This window comes from Suricata suricatta, chromosome 7, assembly GCF_006229205.1.
Source record: "Suricata suricatta isolate VVHF042 chromosome 7, meerkat_22Aug2017_6uvM2_HiC, whole genome shotgun sequence".
In the NCBI taxonomy this organism is placed as follows: Eukaryota; Metazoa; Chordata; class Mammalia; order Carnivora; family Herpestidae; genus Suricata; species Suricata suricatta.
In genome coordinates this window covers 3,247,986-3,272,580 of record NC_043706.1, presented here as the reverse complement: position 1 = coordinate 3,272,580, position 24,595 = coordinate 3,247,986, and the positions used below count along the sequence as shown (strand labels likewise).

At 48.9% G+C, this 24,595-nt stretch overlaps 1 protein-coding gene across 7 annotated transcripts; it reads right to left on the bottom strand.

The window, feature by feature from the left end:
* Window positions 1–2,073: 2,073 nt before the first annotated feature.
* On the bottom strand, window positions 2,074–21,552 carry ZNF322 (zinc finger protein 322). 7 transcript variants are annotated; one of them, XM_029944642.1, is made up of 5 exons: window positions 20,733–21,225; window positions 20,555–20,637; window positions 20,314–20,404; window positions 8,650–8,722; window positions 2,074–6,368 (listed from the first exon to the last, which is right to left on the bottom strand). In XM_029944642.1, the coding sequence occupies exon 5, from the start codon at window positions 6,184–6,186 to the stop codon at window positions 5,005–5,007; it is 1,182 nt and encodes a 393-aa protein (XP_029800502.1). In that variant the 5' UTR covers window positions 6,187–6,368; window positions 8,650–8,722; window positions 20,314–20,404; window positions 20,555–20,637; window positions 20,733–21,225; the 3' UTR covers window positions 2,074–5,004. The 7 variants fall into 7 exon arrangements, with proteins under 7 accessions (XP_029800502.1, XP_029800506.1, XP_029800501.1 ...); XM_029944646.1 differs by lacking the exons at window positions 20,555–20,637; window positions 20,733–21,225 and adding an exon at window positions 21,260–21,552 and having other exon boundaries at window positions 20,298–20,404; XM_029944641.1 differs by lacking the exons at window positions 20,555–20,637; window positions 20,733–21,225 and adding an exon at window positions 21,260–21,552.
* Window positions 21,553–24,595: the final 3,043 nt, after the last annotated feature.

The following is a 24,595-nucleotide window of genomic DNA, read 5'->3' as shown; positions in this document are numbered from 1 at the left end:
AGTTTCTCTCTTACCCTTACCCTTGTTTCTTAGCAACTAACTTACGTCAAGTTGCCCGTTTTCTGCCTTTAAAAGATGTGTGTGTTCTCTCAATAAACGGACTTGATCAGCAACTGCAGACTTGTCCCCTTGTCTCTCCTTGTTCCACTCACCCCTCCCCCACAGGAACCGTTCGTTGTGGGTCGCGGGCCGACTCAGTAGCATGATAGGAAATGAACGCTTAGAAATGGAAGCAGTATAGATTTTGAGCTTGTAAATTCGGGAAGGAGAGAAAATGGGGAAAAGAAGCAGATTAAGGGCAACCCAAACTTTTTTTTAAAAACCGAGAACTAAAAGGCATCTGCACTTATCTGAACACGTGGGGGAAAATCTCCATGAAGGAAATGAGTTTTAAAAATCCACAGAAGAGACGAATGAAGTGGGGTCCAGAGGCGGTTGTACCACGGGCTTGGCATGTGCCAGGAATCAGTACATTTATTCCTCTGGGAGAAGAAAGGCCGGGTAGATAAAAAGATTTGTGTTGAAGTGGTCAGTAGGGCTCTGACTGCCAGAGATTTTTTTTCTGTGTAGGTCATCCGATGGGGGCGCTGAGGGCAGAGGAGACAGTAGTGACTGGTCCGAACTCCCTCATCAGCCCCCTGCTGGGCCAGAAACACCGGGTCTGGTTTGAACTGCCCGCTGGTAAACCCTGAGGCCTCGCTGCCCCTGAGCCCACTGCCGCCACGGCCCCCAGAGCAGCTCCAACTCCCCTCACCTGAACGCCGGGGCTCCCCGTTTAGAACAGGAGCTGGATTCAGTGACGGCAGTCCACTTAGAATTTCATACAAAACGCTTCTCCTCGTTTTCAGATATATTAACGCAACCGTATGAGCCAGGAGTTAAGGTACGAATGGGCTGCAAAGATTTTTGAAAACGGGCACAAAAGATAACCAACAGGAGCTACTCCAGAGTCCTCTCTGTTTTTCTCGCTAGGCTTGCTGTCAATCACCTGACCTCATCAGGTGGAGCCCTACGTAAAGTTTCCCCTGCCGGCAGGAAGGATGGCCTCCGCCAGGGCAAACCATCATCAGCTTGCGTCACCCCCTCCTAGAGGACACAAGCTAATGCCTGGGGCAGGAGATTAGCAAGCGTCAAGTACAAGACAAGCTTTGGTTTTGTTGTTTTTTTTCAAGGATGAAGAACTATTTCAAGAACACTTGGGGCCTCTGAGAGTGATGGGCCGCACCTTCGCTTTTCTGCTGAGACATCACTTCTGTCCCCGTCCCCGGTGAGCGAGCTGGGGCTTCCCGGGGCACGTCTCGGCACAGCGCCCCTGGCGGTCAGGCCGCGGGACGGAGAAGCCCAGGGCTGCAGGCCCGGTCCGGGCCGATGCGGGCAGCCGCTGAGGCGTCTTCCCTTCCCGGCCCGGCCCCGGGCTGTCCTACATCCCTCCTCTTTCCTCACGATGAAACACCCGCTTACAGTCCTGAGACCCATTCCGTAGGCGGAGCAAACAGATACAAACGGAGGCACCTCGGGGCCACTCGGGGCCACTCCGCTGACTCCGCCCCCCGCCCCGCCCCCACGGAGCCTACCGGAAACAGCAAATTCAACATCTGTCTGGATTTTGAGGTTGCAGGTTACTCACGTAACACCAGATCTTTGGCTGTCACTGAATTCTGGCCCCAAACACGGTCAGTTTAAGCGGTGACTTTCTCCCGTATGATTTAGATAACGCACTGGGCGGGGGGGGGGGGGGTGCTCCGGAAGGCTCCCGTCTCCACAGCAGAGCAGAGAACACTCCACCCAGGTTTCTGTTCACTTCTTCGCTTTCACCTCAAAAAGTCCCAGAACTCTGGAGATGTTCTAATGGCTGCGACCACCTCTACCAGGCCCAAGGGCCACGTGACTGCCGACATTATTCCTTTGTTCTGTGGATTTAGTTAGGATATAATTGGCAGCACTGGAAGATACTCAGTGCGCACTGCCATGATTTGATAGCTGTATCCATTGTGGAAGGATCCTCCACGTCGCCTTTATCCTAAAGCAAGTGTAGCGGAAATGCCTTTTCTTAGCAGAGTAGAGACAAAAACGGAGTTTTTCAGAATAGAAGTTTATTTAAGAATTAAGGAGAAACAAAAACATTAAAGCGTAGGAACACACGGACTGAGTACAAGTGTCTCGTTTGGTCTGGAACCCTGAAAGGTGCTCTAACTACTTACCTGAGGTAGATTTAGGTTGGCGCTGTCTCGAGAGAACCCCCATCCGTCCCAGAAGCTACCTTCCAGTTTTGGTTACAGGCTCCCAAGTGGTCCTCTCCAACCTCAGGTTCGCTCTAGGGGTAACACCAACACCTTCTCCCCCACAGTTAAACGCCCTCACCCTCAGACCCGGCCCGTACCCCTACTGTTCTCCTTCCGAGGGATGGTCCATCCTTAATTTACTCAAAAGACTAGAGACAATTACCAGTAGGATTAGTTGAAAGAAGGGGCAAGTCACTGCCCGGCCAAGGATACACACTCTGCCCCTTCTCCAAGTTCTAATGACTCACAAGCAGCCACAAGGACTGTCACCACCACCAGGCCATACACCCAATACCATTTTAAGTATTACAACTAGTGATGGGGATGGTTTGCACCAAAGAGAAACAGATACATCTTGCGTGTTTTATCACACTGGGCAACTTTTCATGGTGTAAAAGCTACTTGAAAATTGCTAAAACACATGAGACGGAATAAACTTCCAGCATTTGTTTTCAAAAAAACCCAAAAAAACAAAAAAACACACAAACAAAAAAAATCCCCTAGAATCAGATTCCTTATTACCACCATATGCTCTATCCACGGACCCCAAGGTTAGGAAGATCACCAACCAGTCACTAGGATCAAAGCTCAGAGCCACACACAAGGCAGCGGCTGGCCACCCACGAGTCCAAATGCGCGCTCTCTGGCGGTCAGGGGCTTGCTGAACTAACCCAGAGAAGCCGCGCTAGCCACAATATATGCACTCATCCGTCTACAGTCCTAGATACTGTAGGAATCTTAAGTATTTATGCTGAATGTCTCTTAATCTGAGAGAAAGGAAAAAAACCCTCAGAACTGTCTATTTATAATCCCTGCATTAATTACAGTATTTCTAGAGAATGTTAAAGATAATCATAATTATCCTGGTAAGTTGCGGGCACATGCTCATCCTTAAACCTCTGATGAATCTGCCAACTAATTTTCCCTTCTAGCATGTAGAATCCTACATTCCAAGTCAAACAGATACCTTGTGTTGTGGTGACTGCAATCCTTTCCCTGGGAATAAAAAGTATTCTCTCTTTCCTGGGCAGAACTGAAATAAACCAAAGGCGTGTATCATCATGGGGCTTGATTTGCTATATAAACAGCAGGCGAACAGAGTGACAAGAACACCAGCTTTGGAGTCGGGATACTCAGAATCAAGAAGTTTAGCTCCTTCATTAATAACACATCATTATGTGTTCTATTCTGTGCCCACTCAGGCTTACACCGTTCTTATGGTTCCCTTAATCACTCTGCTAAGAGCGGGGGAGCGCATCTTATCACTGAAAGAGACGTGATGAAGTCTCAACTACGCACACGCCAGCAACATCAGGACCATTCTGCTGAAATTTGCATTTCTGAGTTGGAAAAAATTCATCTCTAAAGCTGAGATTTCCAATACCAGTGATCATCTCAGAGCTATTTCAGGGAACGGAAACTCTGAGCGGACGCCTTAACGCACAAAGCAGACAAAAGCTGAGTGCTCTGCCTCTCTCCGTAAGGTTGGCCCTCCGCAGGGGGAACTCTGGGGAGGGCTCTGATCTAGGGTGACTACTCCCCGGCCGTTCAGGTCTTTTCACTGCCAGCAAACGGTTCCCAGGCTACTGTACACTGGTCCCCATTCTGGTCCAGAATAAAAAATGGGACAGAGGCAAAGGCAACAGAATCCTTTCCGCCGACAGTAACGTGTCACACCTTCTATCACAAGGTTACATCCTTTCCTTTACTGGATTTCCAAATTTTAAAAAGCGAAAGTAATCATTAAGTGGTTCAGATAAAAGAAAAGCATCTTTACCTGAGTTACCCATGAGGCCCACCGCGACCTGCCCTGGCCCCCCCAGAACAGGATCCTGGGGGTCCAAACACCTGTTCACATACCGACTCCGTGAGAAGTCCTCTCTACCGTGTGGGTCAACTAACTAGCAGAGTAGTTCGCTCCACACCTACGGTATGACACGGTCCACAATCGGTCTCTCCCTGGCAGAGACTTCTCTGCAGAGCACGCCCTGTGGGACCCAGTAAGGTAGGAGAGTTTCTCACAAGGCGTTCTGCAGATCGCGGGGCTTTTCCACTCATGTGAGCGCCCGAGAGCCGTGGGGGCGGGCGCGGACAGAAGCTTTCCGCGTTCAGAGACTCTACGGTCTTTCCTCAGATCGGGTTTCTTTGGTGCAAACCCAAGAAGGCTCTCCCAACGAATGCATCTGCCACGCTCAGGACAAACAGACACACTTCCACCAGTATGGCTTCTCTGAAGAGTAAGAAAGTCATAGTTCTGTCAGAAGCTCCTTACGTACTTCTCCCCACCGTGGGCTTCCGACCTCCGATGCCGTGTGCGTGCTGTCTGAAGCTTGCTGACCATGAGGGCATTTACAAAGTCCTTGGCGTGAATCCCCTTGGGATGAGGACGGGTGGGCACTGCTAGAAAGTTCTCTCACACTCACCGCATTTGCAAGGTTTCCCACCCGTACGGATCGCCCTGTGGGTGATCAGACATGAGCTTGGACTACAGATTTTCCAGAATGCAGGGCATTCGTAAGGTTTCTCACTGGAGTGACTGATCAAGTGTCCTGCTCGGGCAGCTCTCCGGGCAAACCATTTGGCAACTTCCCACGACTGCACTCTCTGGTCCCCATGAAGTCTGAACTCGGAGGAAAGCCGGAGATTTGCCTAGAGTCCTTTTGTCTTACGAGTTCTCGGACATGAACGTACACTCGTTAGGGTATTAGAACTCTTTGTCCGATCAAGACGTCTGTGAGGCTTCGGAGGCGCGGGGCGGGCTGAGCGCAAGAGCCTTCTCGCCGCCGCGGCCGGGCTGCTGCGGCGGAAGGCCGGGGCCCTGGGGCAAGGCTGCGTCGCACGCGCTGTACTTGTAGCGCAGCTCCTCCGTCTGAGTTCTCATTTTCTGCTGGGCAACAAAGTCCATGCCCAGGAGGAAGCCGCTGTCGCACGCAGGCCACTGGCGCGGTTCCTCCTCCATGTGGATCCTCTGATGCACAATAAGGTCTGAGCTACAGCTGAAACTCTTCTCGTATTCCAGGCATTTGAAAGTGTGCGTGTGAGTCGCCTGGTGCCTGATGAGGTTGGCGCTCCGCGTGAAGCTCCGCATGCACTCCAGGCACTTGTACGGCTTCTCCCCCGTGTGCACGCGCTGGTGGACGATGAGGTCGGACTTCTGGCCAAAGCACTTGTCACAGGCGCCGCACTTGTAGGGCTTCTCGCCGGTGTGGACTCGCTTGTGGACGATGAAGGCCGAGCGGTGGCGGTAACTCTTCTCACACTTGTTGCACTTGTAGGGCCTTTCACCGGTGTGAGTCCTCTGGTGGCTGATGAGGTCGGATTTCCCACTAAAAGCCTTTTCACACTCCAGACACTTAAACGGTTTCTCTCCCGTGTGAGTTCTTCGGTGCCTTATGAGGTTTGTGCTTCGACTGAAGCACTTGTCACACTCGCTACACAGATACGGCTTCTCGCCCGTATGGCTTCGCTGGTGCACAAGCAGGTCGGAGCTCTGGCCGAAATTCTTGCCACAGATGTCGCACGTGTAGAACTTCTTACCCGCGTGTGTCCTCTGGTGCCCTGAAAGGGCGAGGTGGTGCCAGAAGCTCTTCTCGCATTTGCTGCATTTATACGGTTTCTCGTAAGTGTGGATCCTCTGGTGTGAGAGAAGGTCGGAGCTTTGGACGAAGCTTTTCTCACACATGTCACATCTGTAAGGTTTCTCGCCAGGATGGGCTCTCTCGCACATAATAAGAGCCAAGTGTTCACAGAAGTTTTGCTCACGTTCAAGGCACTGGTGCAGCTGACCGTCTAGCTGAGTAATCTCATGCACGTGGATAAAAATTGTTTTACCCTTCTGAGGGCATACATGATAGACTTTCCTTCTCTGAGTTCTCTGATTCTCTCTCTCTTCTGAAGCGTACATCTTCTCTGGCTCTCTCCTAGGGAGTTTTCCACTGGTCTTCCTGACCCATCATCTTCTTCAGAGCTGTCTTCTTGGTAAGAGCATGAAAGATACATCGGTTCTAGGCCTTTCGGTCATGAGTGGTTTGTCTCTACAAGTTTCCAGCATCCTACACACTAATTCCTTACTCGGTATTTCCAACCCTGTGAGACAAAGAAGAAATATTATTTATATTCCTGTGACTAATAAAACAATGTTCAAAGTTAAAAGTCACTGCAGAAAAGACAAAATTCTCCATCAGAGTCCGTGAGTGCTCTAGTTTACAAGGGTTGAAATCTGTTGATTTTCCTCTTTTCTAACACAAAACTCGTCAGCAACACATCTGAGGGAAAGACCAAGAAGGACTATTTCCGTTATGAACCGGGTGACCTCAAAACCCGGGTTCTTCCCCTCCCCTCACTTCGACTGAGTACCCAGGACAGGCCCGTCGGCTCCTCAGGGCATGTGATAGGTGCTCAAAGCCAGAATAGGGCTTCTTAGTTTGCATCTACGGACACCTAAAATAACCTGTGAAAACGCTGATGCAAATGTTACTTGGTGTATGTACGTTCTTCGGGGACAGAGCCCACAGTTCCTGTGGGGCGTGTGGACTAGGCGTCCGAATGAATATTCATGTGCAATGAGCAGAGTGCAAGGCGGACTGAGTATAGAGCACACTAGTGGCGTAATGGACAGACCCCAAAACCAACCGCTCGGAAGCAGAAGCATGCGCGGCCACCGAGTTCAGACAAAGCAAGGGGTCACAGGGATCTAGAAGACAGAGGACTTCCTGCGCCATCAATCTGCTCATCGGTTTTCCAATTTCCTTGCGACAATTTGTAAACTCCCCATGTGCAAGGCACAGAGGCGGCTCTTATAATAACAAAGAGTATTTATAAATATAAAAAGAAATACCACGGCTTCAAATGTCAACTCAAAAAGTTCTAATGTTTAGTTTCAGGGGCGAGAGCAAATGAGTGGGGAGTGCAGTGAGTGCGGCATCTTGAGTGAAGACACAGGTGCACAGAAACGCAGTGTGACCACCACTGCAGAGGGACCCATGAGACAGGACCGTGATGCAAGGCGGCCAGAGCAGTGAAGTCAGCAGCTCGGAGAGGGGTAAGAAGCCGAGCCTGACCAGGGACAGTCCGCGTGTGCTACACACAGCAACCGCACGGCCCAGATTTCAAATACTGTCACGTCGCCATGACCCACAAAACCGTTCTAGACGTTACATTTGTTTTGGTCCAAATCACAAGTTCCAGATGACTGGCAGTCGCGGTAAGAATTCCTGACATTCCAAGATCCCTTCTCTCTGTCCCTCTGATAACGGATATCCTAGGAAGTAAGTGTGTAAACCCGATGCGTCACATGAACCTCCGCCACCCAGGGAGGTGTCTTAACAGGGACCCCATTCCTGTCCTCGTGACAGGACGGACACGCTCCTCTTCACTCAGCATGGGAGTTCACCTCGCTGAGTCCTGTGAACCGGTGTCTGCCCTTGCCGGCGTCTGGGGACACGCGCCGTGGTCACTGATGAACCAGCCAGAAACTACTAACAACGACACGCGGCGCACTGGCCGCCATCAGCAACCCCCAACCCTGAGGTGTCACGAAGAATGCTTTGTATTTCACTAGGGTTTGGAACCAAACACCTCAGGTCTGCTCCGGCCTCACCGCCGGTCAAGGACAAGTTCAGCACAGGAGGCCCGATCTCACGTCCCCTTCTTTCAGGTCCTCAGGCCAAAGCCTGGAGTCTTCCGTGACCCTCTCCCTCACACCCACCCTGAGCCGGCGACAGGCGCGCTGGCTCCATTCCCAGCACGAGAGCCGAGCCTCCGGCCCAGGACCGAGGCAGGAGAAAGCGAGCCCGATGCTCGGATCCCGGGCCTCCAGCCTCCGGAACCGGGAGAAGACCAATCTGCTGTTTACCCCACTCAGTCTGTGGCATTTCGTCCCCGGAGCCCCAGAACCAAAGGCCACCATCCTGGCACTACCCTCCTACACTCGGACTCTCCGCCCTGCAGCCAGCCAGTGTTAAAACAACAGAATTCAGGTCCCGGCGGGGGGGGCTCGGTCGGTTGAGCCTCTGACGCTGATTTCCACTCAGGTCACGATTCAGGGTCATGATCCCGGCATCTTGAGATCAAGCCCAGAGGAGCCTGCCCGGGATTCTCTCTCCCTCTCTGCCCCTCCCCTCGCCCGCTCTCTCAAAAAACAAGCAAACAAACAGCCCAGACAGACAACCGGGAAGGTCCCTCTGCGCACCCTGGGGGCTCAGGAGCCTCCCCGGAGACCACGTCCCCCACCTGCGCCCTCACCGTCCTGCTCCCGGCCCCTCCCACTGGCCACCCGGCTGTCGCAGCCAAGTGCCCCAGGACCTCTGGTCTCTGGGAAAGGAGGGCTCCCCATGGGACAGGAGGGGCCGAGTGCCGCAGTGGTTACCTGGAAGCCAGCCGCGGGGACAGTGCCCTGCTTTCCGGGCCCGCCAGTCCGACCTCTCTCCGTGGACCGCCTTCTGTAAGACATGACAAGAGAGGACGGTGACAAACGAGCAGACTTGGCGCCAGAGTGGTCCCCTCAACGACCCCGAAAACAGTAGTAATAGTTTCCTTAAGAAGAGCAGATGGCTTTCCCCCACGATCCCCTCCATGCAATCTGGAAGAGACTAAGGTCGACCGAAGCCATCCGTGGGGCTCTCCAGAAAGGGGACAAGAATCTGAAAACCATCTGCACAAGCGGCGGCCTCCTCAGGGTTCCGACGCGGAAGGGGACGGCCTGAGGGCCGAACCTCAGGGGAGACCCACGCGAAGGCGGCGCCGTGGCCGCAGGAACGCAGGCCGCCTCCTCCACAGCTGTGGGGACAAGGTGCCGGGGGGAAAGGCCACAGCTGGGCCCTGGGCCCCCCCCTTGGTGGCGGGCACGCCTCCTGCTCTGGGGTATCGAGGCCGCCCCAGCCCCACTGCCGTCTGTTTTGGCCGCAGGTAATTCAGGGGGTGCTGGATGACGGCACCAGAGTTAGGCCGCCAGGCCGGCCCCCCAACTCCGTCCCCAGAGGACCTGCCTGACCCGGTTACTGAGGCTTCAGGTCCCTCCAGGGTCCCACCGCTGGGGATCAGAAGCAAGAGCAGAAGAGCTCAGAGCCCGACAACACACGGGGCTCCTCGTGACAGCTGGTCTGGAGCTGCCACCACTCAGGGGACCTGGCTCCGGGTAGGACGGGGCAAACACAGGCCATCTTGGCCCCCCTGAGAATGTTCGTGAAACCTGGACAGGAAGCACAGGGCAGCTACCTGAGGACTCTGAAAAGTACACACAGCACGCAGGTCAGGGAAGTCCTGAACTCCAGGCTCAGCCCAGCCACGGGGAGCTGACGCCTGCTGTCATTGTCATTGTCATTGTTCCCTCCTGGCCTGAACAGACGGACACAAGGAGTCAGCGAAGATTGTAGTTCAACCACATTTTTCAGAAAACCTATGCGCGTCCATGACAATGGCTTCACACTGACTCCAGTCAATGGGCAGAAAACGGATTTCAAGGTAGAAAAAGAACAGAACACCTTTGGCCGAGCTACACGAACTCGGGAAGAACACGGGGGGGGGGGGGGGGGTCGGTGCTGCAGAAATCCAACCTCCCAGCACACCCTCTAACTCCGAAAGAACGAGAAAAAATACAAATGTAGGAACATGCATGCCAAGTGCACACAACTGGCCTCCACTCACCGCCAGACACAGCTCACTCCAAATACAAAACGTGTTTGCCAAGCTCTGGGCAGAGCAGGACGGAGGAAGGGGCGCCGCCTGCCCAGGGCACTTACAGAGCAGCCCCCCGAACGGCAGCCCTTCAGGAGAGTAAAAAGGAAGCGTCAGGAACCCTCTGGGCTGCCCCGTGAAGGGCAAAAGGAACAGAGAGGAATTTAAGGTCCTTCAAGATGACGGAAAAAGTTTTTTAGAAAAAAAGAAAAATAAAAAATGCATAATAGATGCACCCTGGGGACTCCGTTGGTTAAGTGTCCGATTCTTGGTCTCCGATCAGGTCATGATTTCACGGTTTGTGGGACTGAGCCCTGCATCAGGCTCTGTGCTGACAGCTGGGTGCCTGTTTGGGATTCTCTCTCTCCCTCTCTCTGCCTCTCCCCTGCTTGCGAGAATGCACTTGTTCTAAAAATAAACAAACAATAAAAAAAAAAAAGAAAAAGATGCCACAAAACTTTACCACAATGATAAAAGTAGTAAAGTGTTGTTGAATTAGCAGTCTTGTTAAACAGTTGATGTTCCAATAAAATAGACATAATTCAACTAAAAACTGCAAAAAGAAATAACAAACTAAAATAACATCGGGGTGGGGCGCCTGGGTGGCTCAGTCGGTTAAGCGTCCGGCTTCAGCTCAGGTCATGATCTCATGATTGTGGGTTTGAGCCCCGTATCGGGCTCTGTGCTGACAGCTAGCTCAGAGCCTGGAGCCTGCTTCAGATTCTGTATCTCCCTCTCTCTCTCTGACCCTCCCCTGCTCACACTGTCTCTCTCTGTCTCTCAAAAATAAATAAAAAACATTAAAAAAAATTAAAAATAAGATAAAATAAAGTAACACTGGGGTTACTGTATCAATGGCAGGCAGGAGTTAAGGGATACTACTAACACCTGAAACACCAGATAAGTAAAGGCTAAGTGAGAAAATCGTACTAAGGTATTAAAAAATATCTATGTTCAAAGGTAGCCATTATAACAAAAATCAAACATTCTAAAAAATTTTTTAATGAAAGAGCAATGAAAACACAAGTAGTTAGAAAAACAAGTATAAATGATTATGATTGTGCTGAGACCAAAATATCAACCATATCAATAAATGAGAAGGAGTTTGACTCATCCATTAACAATGTTTAAAAATTTTTTAATGTTAATTTATTTTTGACAGAAAGAAAGAGAGAGAGAGAGACGGAGAGAGAGAGAGAGACGGAGAGAGAGAGAGAGAACGAACCTGAGTGGGGGGAGGGGCAGAGAAGGAGACACAGAATCCAAAGCAGGCTCCAGGCCCTGAGCTGTCAGCACAGAGCCCAATGCGGGGATTGAACCCACGAACTGTGGGATCATGACCTGAGCCAAAGTTGGACACTCAACCGACTGAGCCAACCAGACGCCCCTGGACCTAGGTTATTTCTAAGGGTATTCTAACAAACTTATAAAGACCACATAAACCTAATGCTTCATAAATATCTTCCAGAGCACTAAAAATGAACAAAACTTCTCATTCTTTTATGAAAATAGTTTAACACTGACAACTAAACTGGATGAAGAGTATAATAATGTTTTGTAACCCAGTATTAGTGCAAAAAGTACTAACAAAAATCCAACATCACACTAAAGAAAGTAATATACCGTGACAAAAGTGAGAGTTACTCAAGGAATGCAAGATTTGTTTAATACTAGGAAATCCATTAATATAATACCACATATTAACAGATCTATGGGGAAAAATCATGATTATCCCCATAGATGCTGAAGGAACTCACAACAGAAATCAACACCTTTGCCTGATGAAACTACTCAAGAAAGTAGCAATTAATGAATACTTCCTTTCATTTTTTATATGAATACTTCCTTTTAAATGATAAAATACACGCTCCTTAGTCTTACAGCCAGTACCGAAGTGAGAAAAACTAGTCTTTTCCAATAAGATCAGGAACAAGTCAAGAATGACCCACTATCTCCTCGGTTATTAAACTCTGACCTGGAAGTACTGGCCAAAGCAATTAGAAAAGAAAAATTCATTAGAGGTTTAATAACTGCAAAGAGATAAAATTTATCTGTTTGGAGCTATATAAGAGTACAACTAGAAAACTCTAGAATCAACATTAAAACTGACTCAAAGGAATTCAACTAGGCAGCAGGGTATAAAAGGCACACACAGAAACCAACAGCCTTTTTCAAATAATGACCGACTAGAGTATACAATGATAAAAGAATATTCCTTGTACAATAACAAAAAATATGAAATACTCAAAAATAAATAATTACGAAAACAGAGAAGAGGAAACTCTCGAACACTACTGAAAGACCCAAAAGTAGGCCTGAACAAATAGAACGATAGCTTTTGTTCTTGGATAGAATGACTCAATATAATGAAGATGCTGGTCCCTCCTGGAAAGATTGATGAATTCACACAACTGCAACAAAAACAATACGCTTCTCCGTGGAACTAGACCAAATGTGGGCAAGCCATGGCCCACAGGTCAATTCTGGCTGCAGCCCGTTTTCATAAAGTTTTACTGGAACAAGGTAACGCTCACTCATTAACATATTGCTCATGGCTTCTTTCACACAGGCTGAGTGGAAACGCTGAACAGAGACCATACGGCCCCAAAACCTAAAGTACACACTTCCTGATCCTTCAGAGAAAGATCAGGAATGCCTGAGCTACTGTTCTTTCTTACTCCAATTCACTTGGAAAAACCAACATGCAAGAATCGCCAGGAAACAATGAAAAGAAAGACTGAGGGGTGACTAACTCTATTAGGCATTAAAATATACTATAAAGCCTCCAATGTTAATATTCTGGTATAAGAATCCATAAAAAAGATAGTGGAATAGAAAATCCAGAAACAGACACGAACATATATAGAAATCTAGTATATGATAAAAGTTATGTCCCAAACCACCAGGGAAAAGCTGAACTATTTACTTATTACTTATTTGTTTATTTAGAGAGCACATGAGCAGGGGAGAGACAGAGAGGGAGAGAGAGAATCCCAAGCATGGTCTGCACTGTCAGTGCAGAGCCTGATGTAGGGCTCGATCTGACAAACTGTGAGATCATGACCTGAGCAGAAATCGAGTTAGACACTTACCGACTGAGCCTCCCAGGGGCTGAACTCTTAACAAATGGTGTCAGAACACCAGGATACTTGCATGAAAACAGATACAATCTTATCCATACTCCACATCACATACCAAAATCAACTCCCAACTGAGCAGGGACCTGAATTTACAAACTGAAACCACAGAGGTAGTGAAACAGACAGATAACCTCAGTGTACAGATTTTCAGCCTACGACACAAGATTGGCCATCTGACTAAATAAGAACATTCTGCATAAAAAGGAAAGAATGAAGGAAGTCAAGAGTCAATGGACAAATGGAGAGAAAATGTTTGTAACATATATTTGAGATAAAAGAATAATATATCTATTATATAAAGGTCTCTTAAAAATTGAGGACAGGGGGCGCCTGGGTGGCTCAGTCGGTTGAGCCTCTGGCTTCGGCTCAGGTCAGATCTCATGTCCATGGGTTCGAGCCCCGCGTCGGGCTCTGTGCTGACAGCTAGCTCAGAGCCTGGAGCCTGCTTCCAGTTCTGTGTCTCCTTCTCTCTCTGACCCTCCCCTTCTCATGCTCTGACTCTCTCTGTATCAAAAATAAATAAAACATCTAAAAAAAAAATTGAGGACAAACCCACTAATACCTGACAGAAACATAGCAAAAGACAATACACAAAAAAGACAGAAAAATGTTTCTTAAACACATGAAAAGATGTTTAATCTCACTTATAGTTAGAGAAATTCAAATTAAAAGTACATGAAATAACGAGGAATAGACAGGAACTTTCTAAATTCGAGAAAGAATACAAGAAAGCTATAGCAAATATACTTACTGGTGAGAAGCCGGACTCTTCCCAGCTAAGAGGAGGAAAAAGGTAAGGCTGCCCCTTCTTACTCCTCCTTTTCAACACCGTACTGAAAGTCTTAGATAATACAGTAAGACAAGAAGAGGAAATACAAATTTTATAGAATAGGAAAAAAATAAACTATCTTTGCTTCCAGATCACATGATTGTCAGTGTGGAAAATACAAAAGTATCAACAGAAAACCTGGAATTAATTAAGCGATGATAGCAAGCATGCAGGATACAAATACACAAAAGGTAATCACCTTCTTCCACACCAACAATGAATTAGAAGTTAAAAACGCAACATCATTAGCACCTACGCAAAATGAAATACTTACGTATCAATCTAACTTATGGATTAATCTAGCTTCTGTACGTATGAAGAAAACATAAAACTCTGATGAAAGAAACAGCAAAGAACTAAACAAACAGAAATTCCATGGATATGTGGACGTCTATATTGTCAGGATACCAATTCTTCCTAACTTGATCTATAGGTTGAACTCAATTTCCATCAAAATCCCTGCAAGTTATTTTGTTGATATCAACCAACTCTAAAGTTTATACAGAGAGCAAAAGGCCCAGAATAGCCAAGAGATTATTGAAAGATGGACTGACCTACTCAACGTCAAGACTCACTGCGGTGCTCCTGTGACCCAGGGAGTATACTGGTAAAAGAACAGGTGGATCGTGGAACAGAGTCTAGAAATAGACTCATACAGATAAGTCAACCGATCTTTCGAGAAAAGAGCAAAGACCATGCAATGGAGAAACAGTCTTACAGCAAATGGGGCTGGACTTGGTGGACATCTCCCAGCGAGAACGCGAACTGACTTCACACCTTCCCCAAAATTAACTTAAACTTAAATGTAAAACACAAAACTATAAAACTCCTAGAAAATAACATGGGAGGAAATAAAGATGATTTTTTTAGATAAAACACCAAGGGAATGACCTATGAAAAAAGTAACAATCTAGATTTCATTAAACTTAAAAACTTCTGTTTTGTAACAGATACAATCTACAGAAAGCCACAGACTGGGAGAAAATACTTACAAAAGACACCCGATAAAGTGCTGTTACCCAAAATATACAATGTATTTTCATACTCTTAAAACACAACAAGGAACAATCTGACTTAAAAAAGGGGAAAAGATCTGGACAGACGGCCCACCACCGGAGAAGACGTACAGACGGCAAACGAACGTAGGATCAGACGCTCCACATCGCAGGTCACTAGGGAACTGGAAGGTAAAACGAGATCCCACCATAGCCGGCAATGGCCAAAATCCAGGGCCCTGCCGCCACCCGATTCTGACGCGGGCGTGGAACGGCAGGGGTCCCCTGCGCCGCCGCTGGGAACGCACACGGTGCAGCCGCTCTGCGCACAGCTCCGCACCTCGGAAGCACCGGAGATGTCCCTCAGTCAGCGAGAGGACAGCCAACCTGTCCTGTGCTCTTGCTGCTCAGAGCTGAAACAGAAACGTGCCCTCACGCCGGGGAAGCCTCGGAGAAACCTGACGTGCATCCTGCTAAGTGAGAGAAACCAGTCGGAAAAGGTCACAAACTGTGCGATTCCAAGTACATGGCGTCCTAGAAAAAGCCAAACTATGGAATCGATAAAAGAAGAATCAGTGGTTCCAGGGGCTTGGGGTGAAGGGTGAGTAAGTGGAGCCTGGAGGGTTTTCAGGGCAGTGAAACTCTTCTGCCTGACAGACACTGTAAACGGTGACAGATGCCATTATACGTTTGTCAACCTCGAGGAACGCACAACACAAAGAATGAACCGTCACGCAAATCAGGGCCTTTGGGTGATAATGGTTCCTGATGTAGGCTCATCCACTGTAGCAAACGCAGCCCTCTGGTCCCGGCTGTGGACAGCTGTGGGTGGCGGGGGGTGCACCCAGGCGCCCCTAATATTTTTTAAAGTTTATCTATTTTGAGAGAGCAAGTGAGCATACAAGCGGGGGAGGGCGGGAGGGACTAAGGATCCAAAGTTGGCTCTGTGCTGACAGCAGACAGCCAGACGTGGGGCTCGAACTCATGAACAGTGAGATCATGACCTGAGCCAAAGTCAGATGCTTAACCGATTGAGCCACCCAGGGGCCCCAGAAGTCAAGTTTTTAAAGTATATATAGAAAAAACAGAAATGCGTGTATGTGTCAAAGTGCATGTTTATTTTATCTTTCTAATAATGTCTGCTGACTGGTCACAGAAAGGAAGACATCCTAGCAGTAATGAGCACACCAAGCACTCAGGTCTTGGTTTCTAAACACCCTTCTGCACCGAAAGCCACCTGGGCTCCTTGGAGAAATGGGGAACCAGGCTTCAGAAAGCACAAGACGGGCCCAGGGCATCTTGTTGTGCCAGAAAATAAGGAAGTGCTCAAAAAGCAGTGACGATACGCCAGAAGCAGCCGGAGCCAGGCCGAAGGGACCGCTACCATACACATCCGAACAAAGAGAGCATCAAAACAAGCAGGAATACATGAGTAATACAGTAAGAATCCGTAAACCTATACATATAAAAAAGGTGACTACAGATAGAGAAGGGAGTTCTTCTTATACTAAAAAGCCAACAATTAAATGTAGAAGAAATGATGCAATTTAAAAAATCACCATGTCCAATCAAAAGAAGAGTATGAATTATTTCAGGTAAAACACTAGCGGGTGTAAAGTTTATGAGATCAGGATGTTTACATAATTTGAAAATGCCTCCCTATTAGATTATTAATATAGAGACCAGAAGAGTAACTTCACAGGACAGAAACCGGGAAGACACCACATTGGCCAAGTGATCAAATTCACCATGACCAGTAACGTGGCATATAATTTGCCTCCTAAGAGAATGTACAGAACAGAACGCACCTCTGTGCCACTCTGTCAAAAATGTACACCCTGAATCTAATCATGAGGAAACATCAGACAAACCCAAACTGAAGGAAATTCCACTAAATACGTGGCCTAAACTCTTACAAAAGTCAAGTCACGAAAGACAAAGTCTGAGAACAGGTGATCCACAAAAAGGAGAATGTGACAATTCAGCGACATGGTGGGTGGCGAGTTGATCTTTACAAGAACCGTTTTCTTCCTCTTCCTGAAATGGGCATTTGCGGAACAACGGGCTAGACTTGAGTAAGATAATGTTACAGGAGTGTTAACGTCCTGACTTTGACAGCTGCAATGGTAATAGTAAGAGAAGGCCTTGTTTTTAAAAACCTAGAGCTGGGGCTCTAGGAAAGGATGACGCCCTATGGAAAACGATTTGAGTAACGATTTTTTCAATTCTCCCAAGAATGGCAGAGCTAGCAGCACTGAGCATGCATAAGAAAGCAGTTAATTCATTACATACCTCAGGACTTCATGGCTTAATTCTCTTGAGATTTTAGGGCTTAGCTTGTCATAAGACTTTAGGGCTTAATCCTCTCATAGTGTGACAAAAATCAGTACGTCTCTAACCTACTCTCAAAAAGCTCAGGGAAAGAACGTATATATACGTAAATGTACGTGAACACAGAGACGTGAACACAGAGACGCAGAATCATAAAGCAGACACAGTACAATGTTACACATTTAGGACTACAGGGCAAAGGGTATGGGACGACTCTGTAGTACTCGGCAACCTTTTTGTAAGTCTGAAATTATTTCCAAATGAAAAGGTATTTTAGGGCGCCTGGTTGGTGCAGTTGGTTGAGCCTCCGACTTCGGCTCAGGTCAGATGTCACATTCGTGGGTTCGAGCCCCGCATCTGGCTCTGTGCTGACAGCTAGCTCAGAGCCTGGAGCCTGCTTCCGGTTCTGTGTCTCCTTCTCTCTCTGCCCCTCCCCCTCTCATGTTCTGTCTCTCTCTGTATCAAAAATAAATAAAACATTAAAAAAAAAAAAGGTATTTTAGTTTGTTTTTTAGAGAACATGGCGGCAGTGAGTTGACACACTGTGCTGGCCACAACTGAACATTCAAGTTCTGGAATCAGGTTTAGGTTCAAATTCCCACCGTGCTCCTCTGTCACTGACTGGCACTCAGCCCCCCTTGCCCTTACGGTGGGGCGCGGGGCTGCCTCCAGGGGCGGCCGGGACACCTGGGCTACTGGCGCTAAGGCCGCAGCGGGGCTCCCAGCGTCAGGAGCCGCTCAGTGCACGGCAGGCTCGATGATCTTCCTCCCTCCATCTTCACACGCGCGAAGGCCCGAACATTTATGGAGCCTTTCCTCTGTACCTGCCTCTTGGGCGAAGGCCTTGTTCAAAGTCCATTTAAACTAATCAACTAAATCATAAACAGTAACTCGGCCAGTTAATAATAATATGAAAAGTATGCCAAAACTAAGAAAACACTTATGGAGAAATTTTAGGAGGAAAAGGAAAAAATCGGACTCAAAACGAAGTAAAGACATGCAGGCATACAGACAAAGAGCCCACGTAAGATGGTGGCTTTATGGACGTTCTGTCATTTAAAGTGTGTATGACGGGGGCGCCGAGGGCTCAGTCCGTTAAGCGGTTAAGCGTCGGACTTCAGCTCAGGTCATGATTTCATGAACTAAGGTCGTGAGTTCAAGCCCCGCGTCCGGCTCTGTGCCAACAACTCAGAGCCTGGAGCTTTCATCTGATTCTGTGTCTCCCTCTCCCTCAGCCCCTCCCCCGCCTGGGTTCTCTGTCTCTCTCTGAAAAATAAACATTAAAAAATAAAATACAATGGGTGTTATTGCAAAGGTCAGAAGGGGAGCAGAGTGGAAACAAAGAATTCGGAGTCTGGCCGTAGCCTGGTAAATGAAAGGACAGTATTCCTGACTTAGCAGCCCAGGGTATCGTATCTGCATCTGCCCTAAGTAGCCAATAAACGTGGGGCACCAAGAAGAAAAACCTTAAAAAATAAGGAAATCATTTTCTTACTCCCAGCTTACTCGTTTAGACGTCAGCACCTGGAAAGGAAAACAGTCTGGCTGTCCGGACCTGAAGCAGGCGGTGACGCTCCCTTAGCTCCAGATGCTGGAACTGCTTCACGGCCCACCCAGAACACCTCCCGGTTCCGCCGTGCTCCCTGCTGCCGCACCTCCACCCACCCCTGCACCCCCGCACTGGCTCCTTCCACCGAGAACGCTCTTCCCCCAGGCGGCCTGCTCCGCTTCCTGATTTGCCTCGAGTCTCTGAACATTAATTCTTCAAAAGTAGGCAGCCCCTGGACTCCTTTACATAAAACAGCTGTGTCTTCTCGTCCTGTTTTATTTCTCCTCGTAACACTTATCCAACCCTGTGGTATATAGTTTATACCTGTTAATTTGTTTCTCTCTCCTACTAGAATACAACTTCCATTAGGGTCAGGACTTAGTCTTTTGTTCACTGCAGTATCCCCAGGAGCTAGGATACGCTGTTGAACGGAAAATGACTAAAGAGCACACCAAAGTAAAGTGCCATCATAATTCCAGAACCCCCACGGCAATGCAACAGGCGAGGCTGGTGGCCCTGGCTGGTCCACGTGGCAAACTCAAGCACAAGCTGCAGGTCTTGGCTTCAGGGTACCCTCTTCCTAGAGGTTTCTCTTCCCTCATCCGAGGAGAGACTGGTTCCCTCTCCCATGGGTAGGGCCAGCGTGTGCAGAGTAAGCAGGGAGGCAATAAAAGTCCAAGCTGAGAAACAGAGTACAGAACTTCAGAGCTCGAGGTTATCCTTACAGTTAAAGGATGTTCGGGACAAGCAGAGTTGACAGAGCATTAGCCTAAAACACAGGTAAGGCTCACTGTGTCAGGCCTAAGGCTAGGGACTGCCCCACTTACTTGACTTTTGAAAAGTTTATTTGAGAGAGAAGTGGGAGGAGGCAGAGCGAGGGAGGGAGGGAGGGAGGGGGGAGAGAGAGGAAGGGAGGGAGAGAGAGGGAGAGACAGACAGAGAGAGACAGAGAGAGACAGAGAGAGAATCCCAAGCAGAGCCAGACTCGGGGCTGAAAGTCACAAGTGTGAGATCATAACCCGAGTCGAAATCGAGAGTGGGACTCTCAACTGACTGAGCCCCCAGGCGCCCCGCTCCACTGCCTTTATTTTTAATTGATCGCATGGACTGTCTCATTTAATCTTCCCAAGGATTCTGTAAAATAGGTATTAATACCAATATTTTCACCTAACAGAACACCCGATGCTTAGAGCAGTGAAATAATTACCCAAGAACTCACAGCTAGTGAGCACAAGAAGCACGATTTAAATTCTGATCTCTCAACTACAGAGCCTGCCTAAGCACTGGGCAGACCGCCTGTGCTGACCAAGAAGCAATCACTGCAAGACTGCCGAGAGCACCCACATGGAAAGGACAAGAAAATACACTCAAGTTAGTAGAAGAGGATCCAGTTTTATTGCTTTGCTATCTCAGGAGCTAAGAAAGCATCAATCCCTTTTTCATGTTAACTTCTCCCAATCCTTTTTGTTCCCCACTCAGTACCCCCCCCCAATCTACCTGGCATGCCACTTACGGTAACCACAAAGTCTCAAAGATGGTCTTCCTTTGGGGTTCAAAAGGTCTCTGGTCCATTAAATATTCACAGCACGCAATTCTTCCCTCTCCTAGAGGAAAAATCAATAATGCAGAAATGTTTAGTCATTCTGTGAAATTTGTGTTTTTCTGGAGCTCGAAATCTAAACATTGCTCCCACTTACTCCCCAGTCTGGCCAGCATCCTTCAACCACCTATCACCTCTTCCCACATTCGCTTACACTCTGTTTCTCCTGCAAGAGGCACCTGCCCCTTGCGGCCATCAGGTCCTTCCCCACCAGCTCTTGGCAAAACAGCAAGAATCCTGTGGGACAGTGACTAACGTTAACTTCAGAAAGCCCTGAGTCTTGTTTTACTTGTTTGTTTAAAATTTTCTAATTGTTCTTTTGTTTGCATTACCTCAACTTCTAAAGTCAAGGACCCATTCTTCTACCACCACACACTCCAAGACGTAGTTGATAAGCATATATGGTGCCATGTCATATACGATGCAGCTCTCCAATACTTATGAAGTGGTTAAAAACCAGATTCTTCTGCACCTTTGAGTGCCACATAACTGATCTCTGCCTTGAAGATGCTGGGGGGAGGGGGGTCTGACTTCATTCAATGCCCTTGGGTTCTTCCCCAGCATGAGATACAGAACGCTTAGAAAAGTGCCTGGTAATGTTTACTATTATCTGCAGGAGCGACCGTACTGAGCTTCTCTTCTTCCAACTTTTCATTGACTGTCTCTCGGTCCGCCGTCCGGGGTGGGGGGAGGTCACAGACCCCGCTCGGCGGCGGCGAGTAGCGGCGGCGGCTCTTGCCCTGCGGAGGCCGGGGGGCCGGCGAGGGGGTGGGGGCTGCTCTCCGGTCCCGCCGCGCCCCTCCCCCTCCCTCCGGGCCCCGCGGCCGCGCCCCTCCCAGGCCCCGCGGGCCGCGCTTACCCCGGCAGCCGCCGGCACCGCCCCTCCGCCTGGGACCGCACTTCCGGTTAGTCTCCGGACACTCGGCTTTGGGCTTCCCCGCGGCCGCAGCCTCCGCGGCGGTGGACCTCAGGGCCCACCTTCGGGAAGGGACGGAAAGCAAACCTGGGGGGGCCGACGAGAGCCGGGAGCAGCTCCCTTTGCGCGGCTCGGGAGGGGAGCTGGGGGGCCAGGCCGCCCACTGAGCGCTTTAAGGGCCGACAAGGCCGGCTACGCGAGCCCTTTCAGCCAGGCTGGGAAACGGCCGGCGCAGCCCCGCCCCCGCGGGTCACATGATCACTCCTGCTTCGGCGGCCGGGGCGCTCCGCCCCCAGCCTCTGGGCCAATGGGTGCTGAGCCTGTGTAACGGGGCGGGGCCCCGGGGCGCCTGCGCTCCGGGCCTTCGGCGGTTCGGGGCGGAGCTGGCCGGGAAATGGAGCATCCCTCGGAGGCTCGGCGTCCCGGGCTAAGGGGAGGGCTCCGCGGCCACCTCGTCTAAGAGGAAACCACGTTAAGTGACAGTGTCTGACTTCCGTGCTCTTTCCTCAAGGCAGTTGAAGGAGGACACGAGCCAGGAGTAGCGTCACGGAGACAAGTGCCAACTCAGAAAAACACCCCGAAGGATCTGGGAGAAATGGAGGCTCCCGAAGCGCAGCGGAAGCGGTCACCGAGGATGTGGCCAGCGAGGTGGATGAAACGCTTTAAGAGGGATAGTGGTGGCCGTTTGCCGGTGGAGACAGCTGCGGCGGAGGAGGCTAGGACGGCTCTGAGGCCAGCGGGCTGCCCAGCCCCGGGCCGGAATCCGCGAAGACTCAGCACTCGTGTGTGGTTCGAGCAGAATGGAGGTCTCCTCAGAGGAAGGTCTACTCTCCCTACTCAACGGTTGAGTGAACAGAAGTTTCTAAAAAGCTATCAGGCTGCAAAGAGTCCTTGGCAGTGTAGCCAAGGACTTCCATTGTGAGCAGAGTACCAGGGACCCGGGGTGGGGGTGGGGGGTTCCTGAGAACATCCTCAAGGTTTACCCGGCACGTGTTCGAGATTAACGAATCATGTTGCTAATTCTGGGATTCTCCGGGGAAGCTGCCGTTTATTTTCGTTTTAGTTTTTAATGAAAACTGGGTAAGGCCAAAATACCCTATCCAGAGTCGTCTTAATATTTGAAATAGTAATTTTTAAGTTGAGTAGGTGATATGTTCCAGACCGCGTTCTAAACACTTCCTGTGTGTAATCTTGTTAACTTGTAACAAAAATTCTATGAGATGTATGTTACCGTTATTGTTATTAATCTTAGTAGGAAACTGGTGCACACAGATTTGCCCAAGATTACACGTTTGGTAACTGATGAGGCCGAACGGTGACCAGGCTGATACCAGGGTCTGTGCCTGCTCGCCCTGTACTTACAAGGCCACCTCAGTAGTGGTTGAGTGGCTTGTGCAAATAGACTGGAATAAAAATCAAGCGAATGGTCCTGATCCCCGCATTGCCTGTGAGAAGGTCTCAATAAGTTCTGAACTCTTCAGCCGTTTCTTTCAAGAGACACTGGCTCAGTCAAAGTGCTCATTTTATTTATTTCGTTCACTCAGCAAGTGTGCATGGAGCACTACCAATTCAGGTGCCTGTGCCCTGGAGGTTAGGGGCTTAACAGCAGATGAGACCCTGTCCCCGTCCTCCAATGGCTCACACCCTAGCAGGGAGCCAGCAGGTGGCACAGTAGAGGTAGAAGTGACATAATGTATTCTGGGAGCATAGAAAGGTGTACTTAGTGAAGACCTGAGAAAACTTCAGAAAAAACTCTGTAGGGGATGAGATACGACGTGAAGCTTGAAAGTGTAGAAGCAAAGAGTTGAAGACAAGACTGGGATGGAAGATGGAGAAAAGGTCAGAGATGTTTGAATGTGATTTCAATGAATGGATTTATCTTGTAGGAAATGGAAGCCAATCATAAGGTAGCTCAATTATCGCCACACTAAACATCGTTAGAAAGATGATTTTATTTTATTTATTTAGAAAGATGATTTTAGGGGCGCCTGGGTGGCTCAGTTGGTTAAGCGTCCAACTTCGGCTCAGGTCATGATCTCACGGTTCGTGGGTTCAAGCCCTGCATTGGGTTCTGTGCTGACACCTGCTTCAGATTCTGTGTCTCCTCTCTCTTCTTCTCCCCTGATCACACTGTCTCTCAAAAATAAAATGTTAAAAATATTTTTAGAAAGATTATTTTAAAGTATAGAGTGAAGCAAAGCAGGAAACCTGGAGAAGAGGACAAAGAAGAAGGAGGAGCAGCCACAGATGATGAGGAAAAGGAGCAAACAAAACCAGGTCAGGACAAGCAAAGGAGGAGAGTTTCAGTTAAAAGGTTGACGACAGCAATGCCATACTATAGAGATCAGTCGGGAATTCCTATGTTCTAGGCACGTTGTAAGCTCTTTGTACGTACTCACTTAATCACCCAAGAGCCCCGTGCTGCTTAATCCTCACAGTAACCCCATCTTACATGTGAGGGACGTGAGGTGTAAGGAAGTTGAGTGCTCTGTGCCAGATCATGCTGCCAGTAAGTGGCAGAGTGGGGGTTTAGGCCCTGGCAGTCTGGCTTTCTAAGTCCCTGCTTCTTACCACTAGCTTATGCCATCTCTCTGAAGAGCATCTGTGGAGTTTAGAAATCAAGAGTTTCTCATCTTTCGTCGGGGCAGATTCTGTGGAGTGTGATGGGAAAGGAAGAAGGGGACGCAAGCTGTATCATTCTTTCCAGAAGCTTCGCTATAAGATGAGCGATGAAAGGCCATTTCCGTGTAGAACCTCCGACCCCTGCAGGGAGGAGGTCCTACAGCCTCAGGGTGATGGAGAGTGGAGTATGGTGATGGAGAGTGGAGTACGGTGCTGAAGGGAAAAGGTCAGTAGAATGAAGATTCAGGAGAGGTGGTACCTGAGCCACTCGGGGGATACGAGAGGCTGGGGTCTGGAATACTGGGCAGGAACGAGCCCTTAACCAGAGAAGGCATCTGAGACCAGAGGAAGCAAGATGCATCTGCACTGCCTTGGTCTCCTTCAGAAACTCTTTTAGGAGTTGGAGGGAGGAGCCCCACCTAGTCCCACAGGTACCCCACTCCTCAGGTTTCCAATTTGTTCTGTTAGTCATTCGCCAGAACCCTGAGTCAGCAGAGTTCTATTCTCACAAGAGTATCTTCTGTTTGATCTGATCCAAAGATAACAACCAACAGCCTATTTTAAAAAATCACCACATCTGTGGTTCAACACTGCCAGTAGGACAACCATTGCTGTTCTCCATCTCTTGATTTTCTGCGACGTCTCCGACGGTCTCAT

Excerpts from the sequence above, each read along its gene's own strand:
- ZNF322 (XM_029944646.1), bottom strand. The coding sequence starts at position 6,186 with ATGTACGCTTCAGAAGAGAGAGAGAATCAGAGAACTCAGAGAAGGAAA.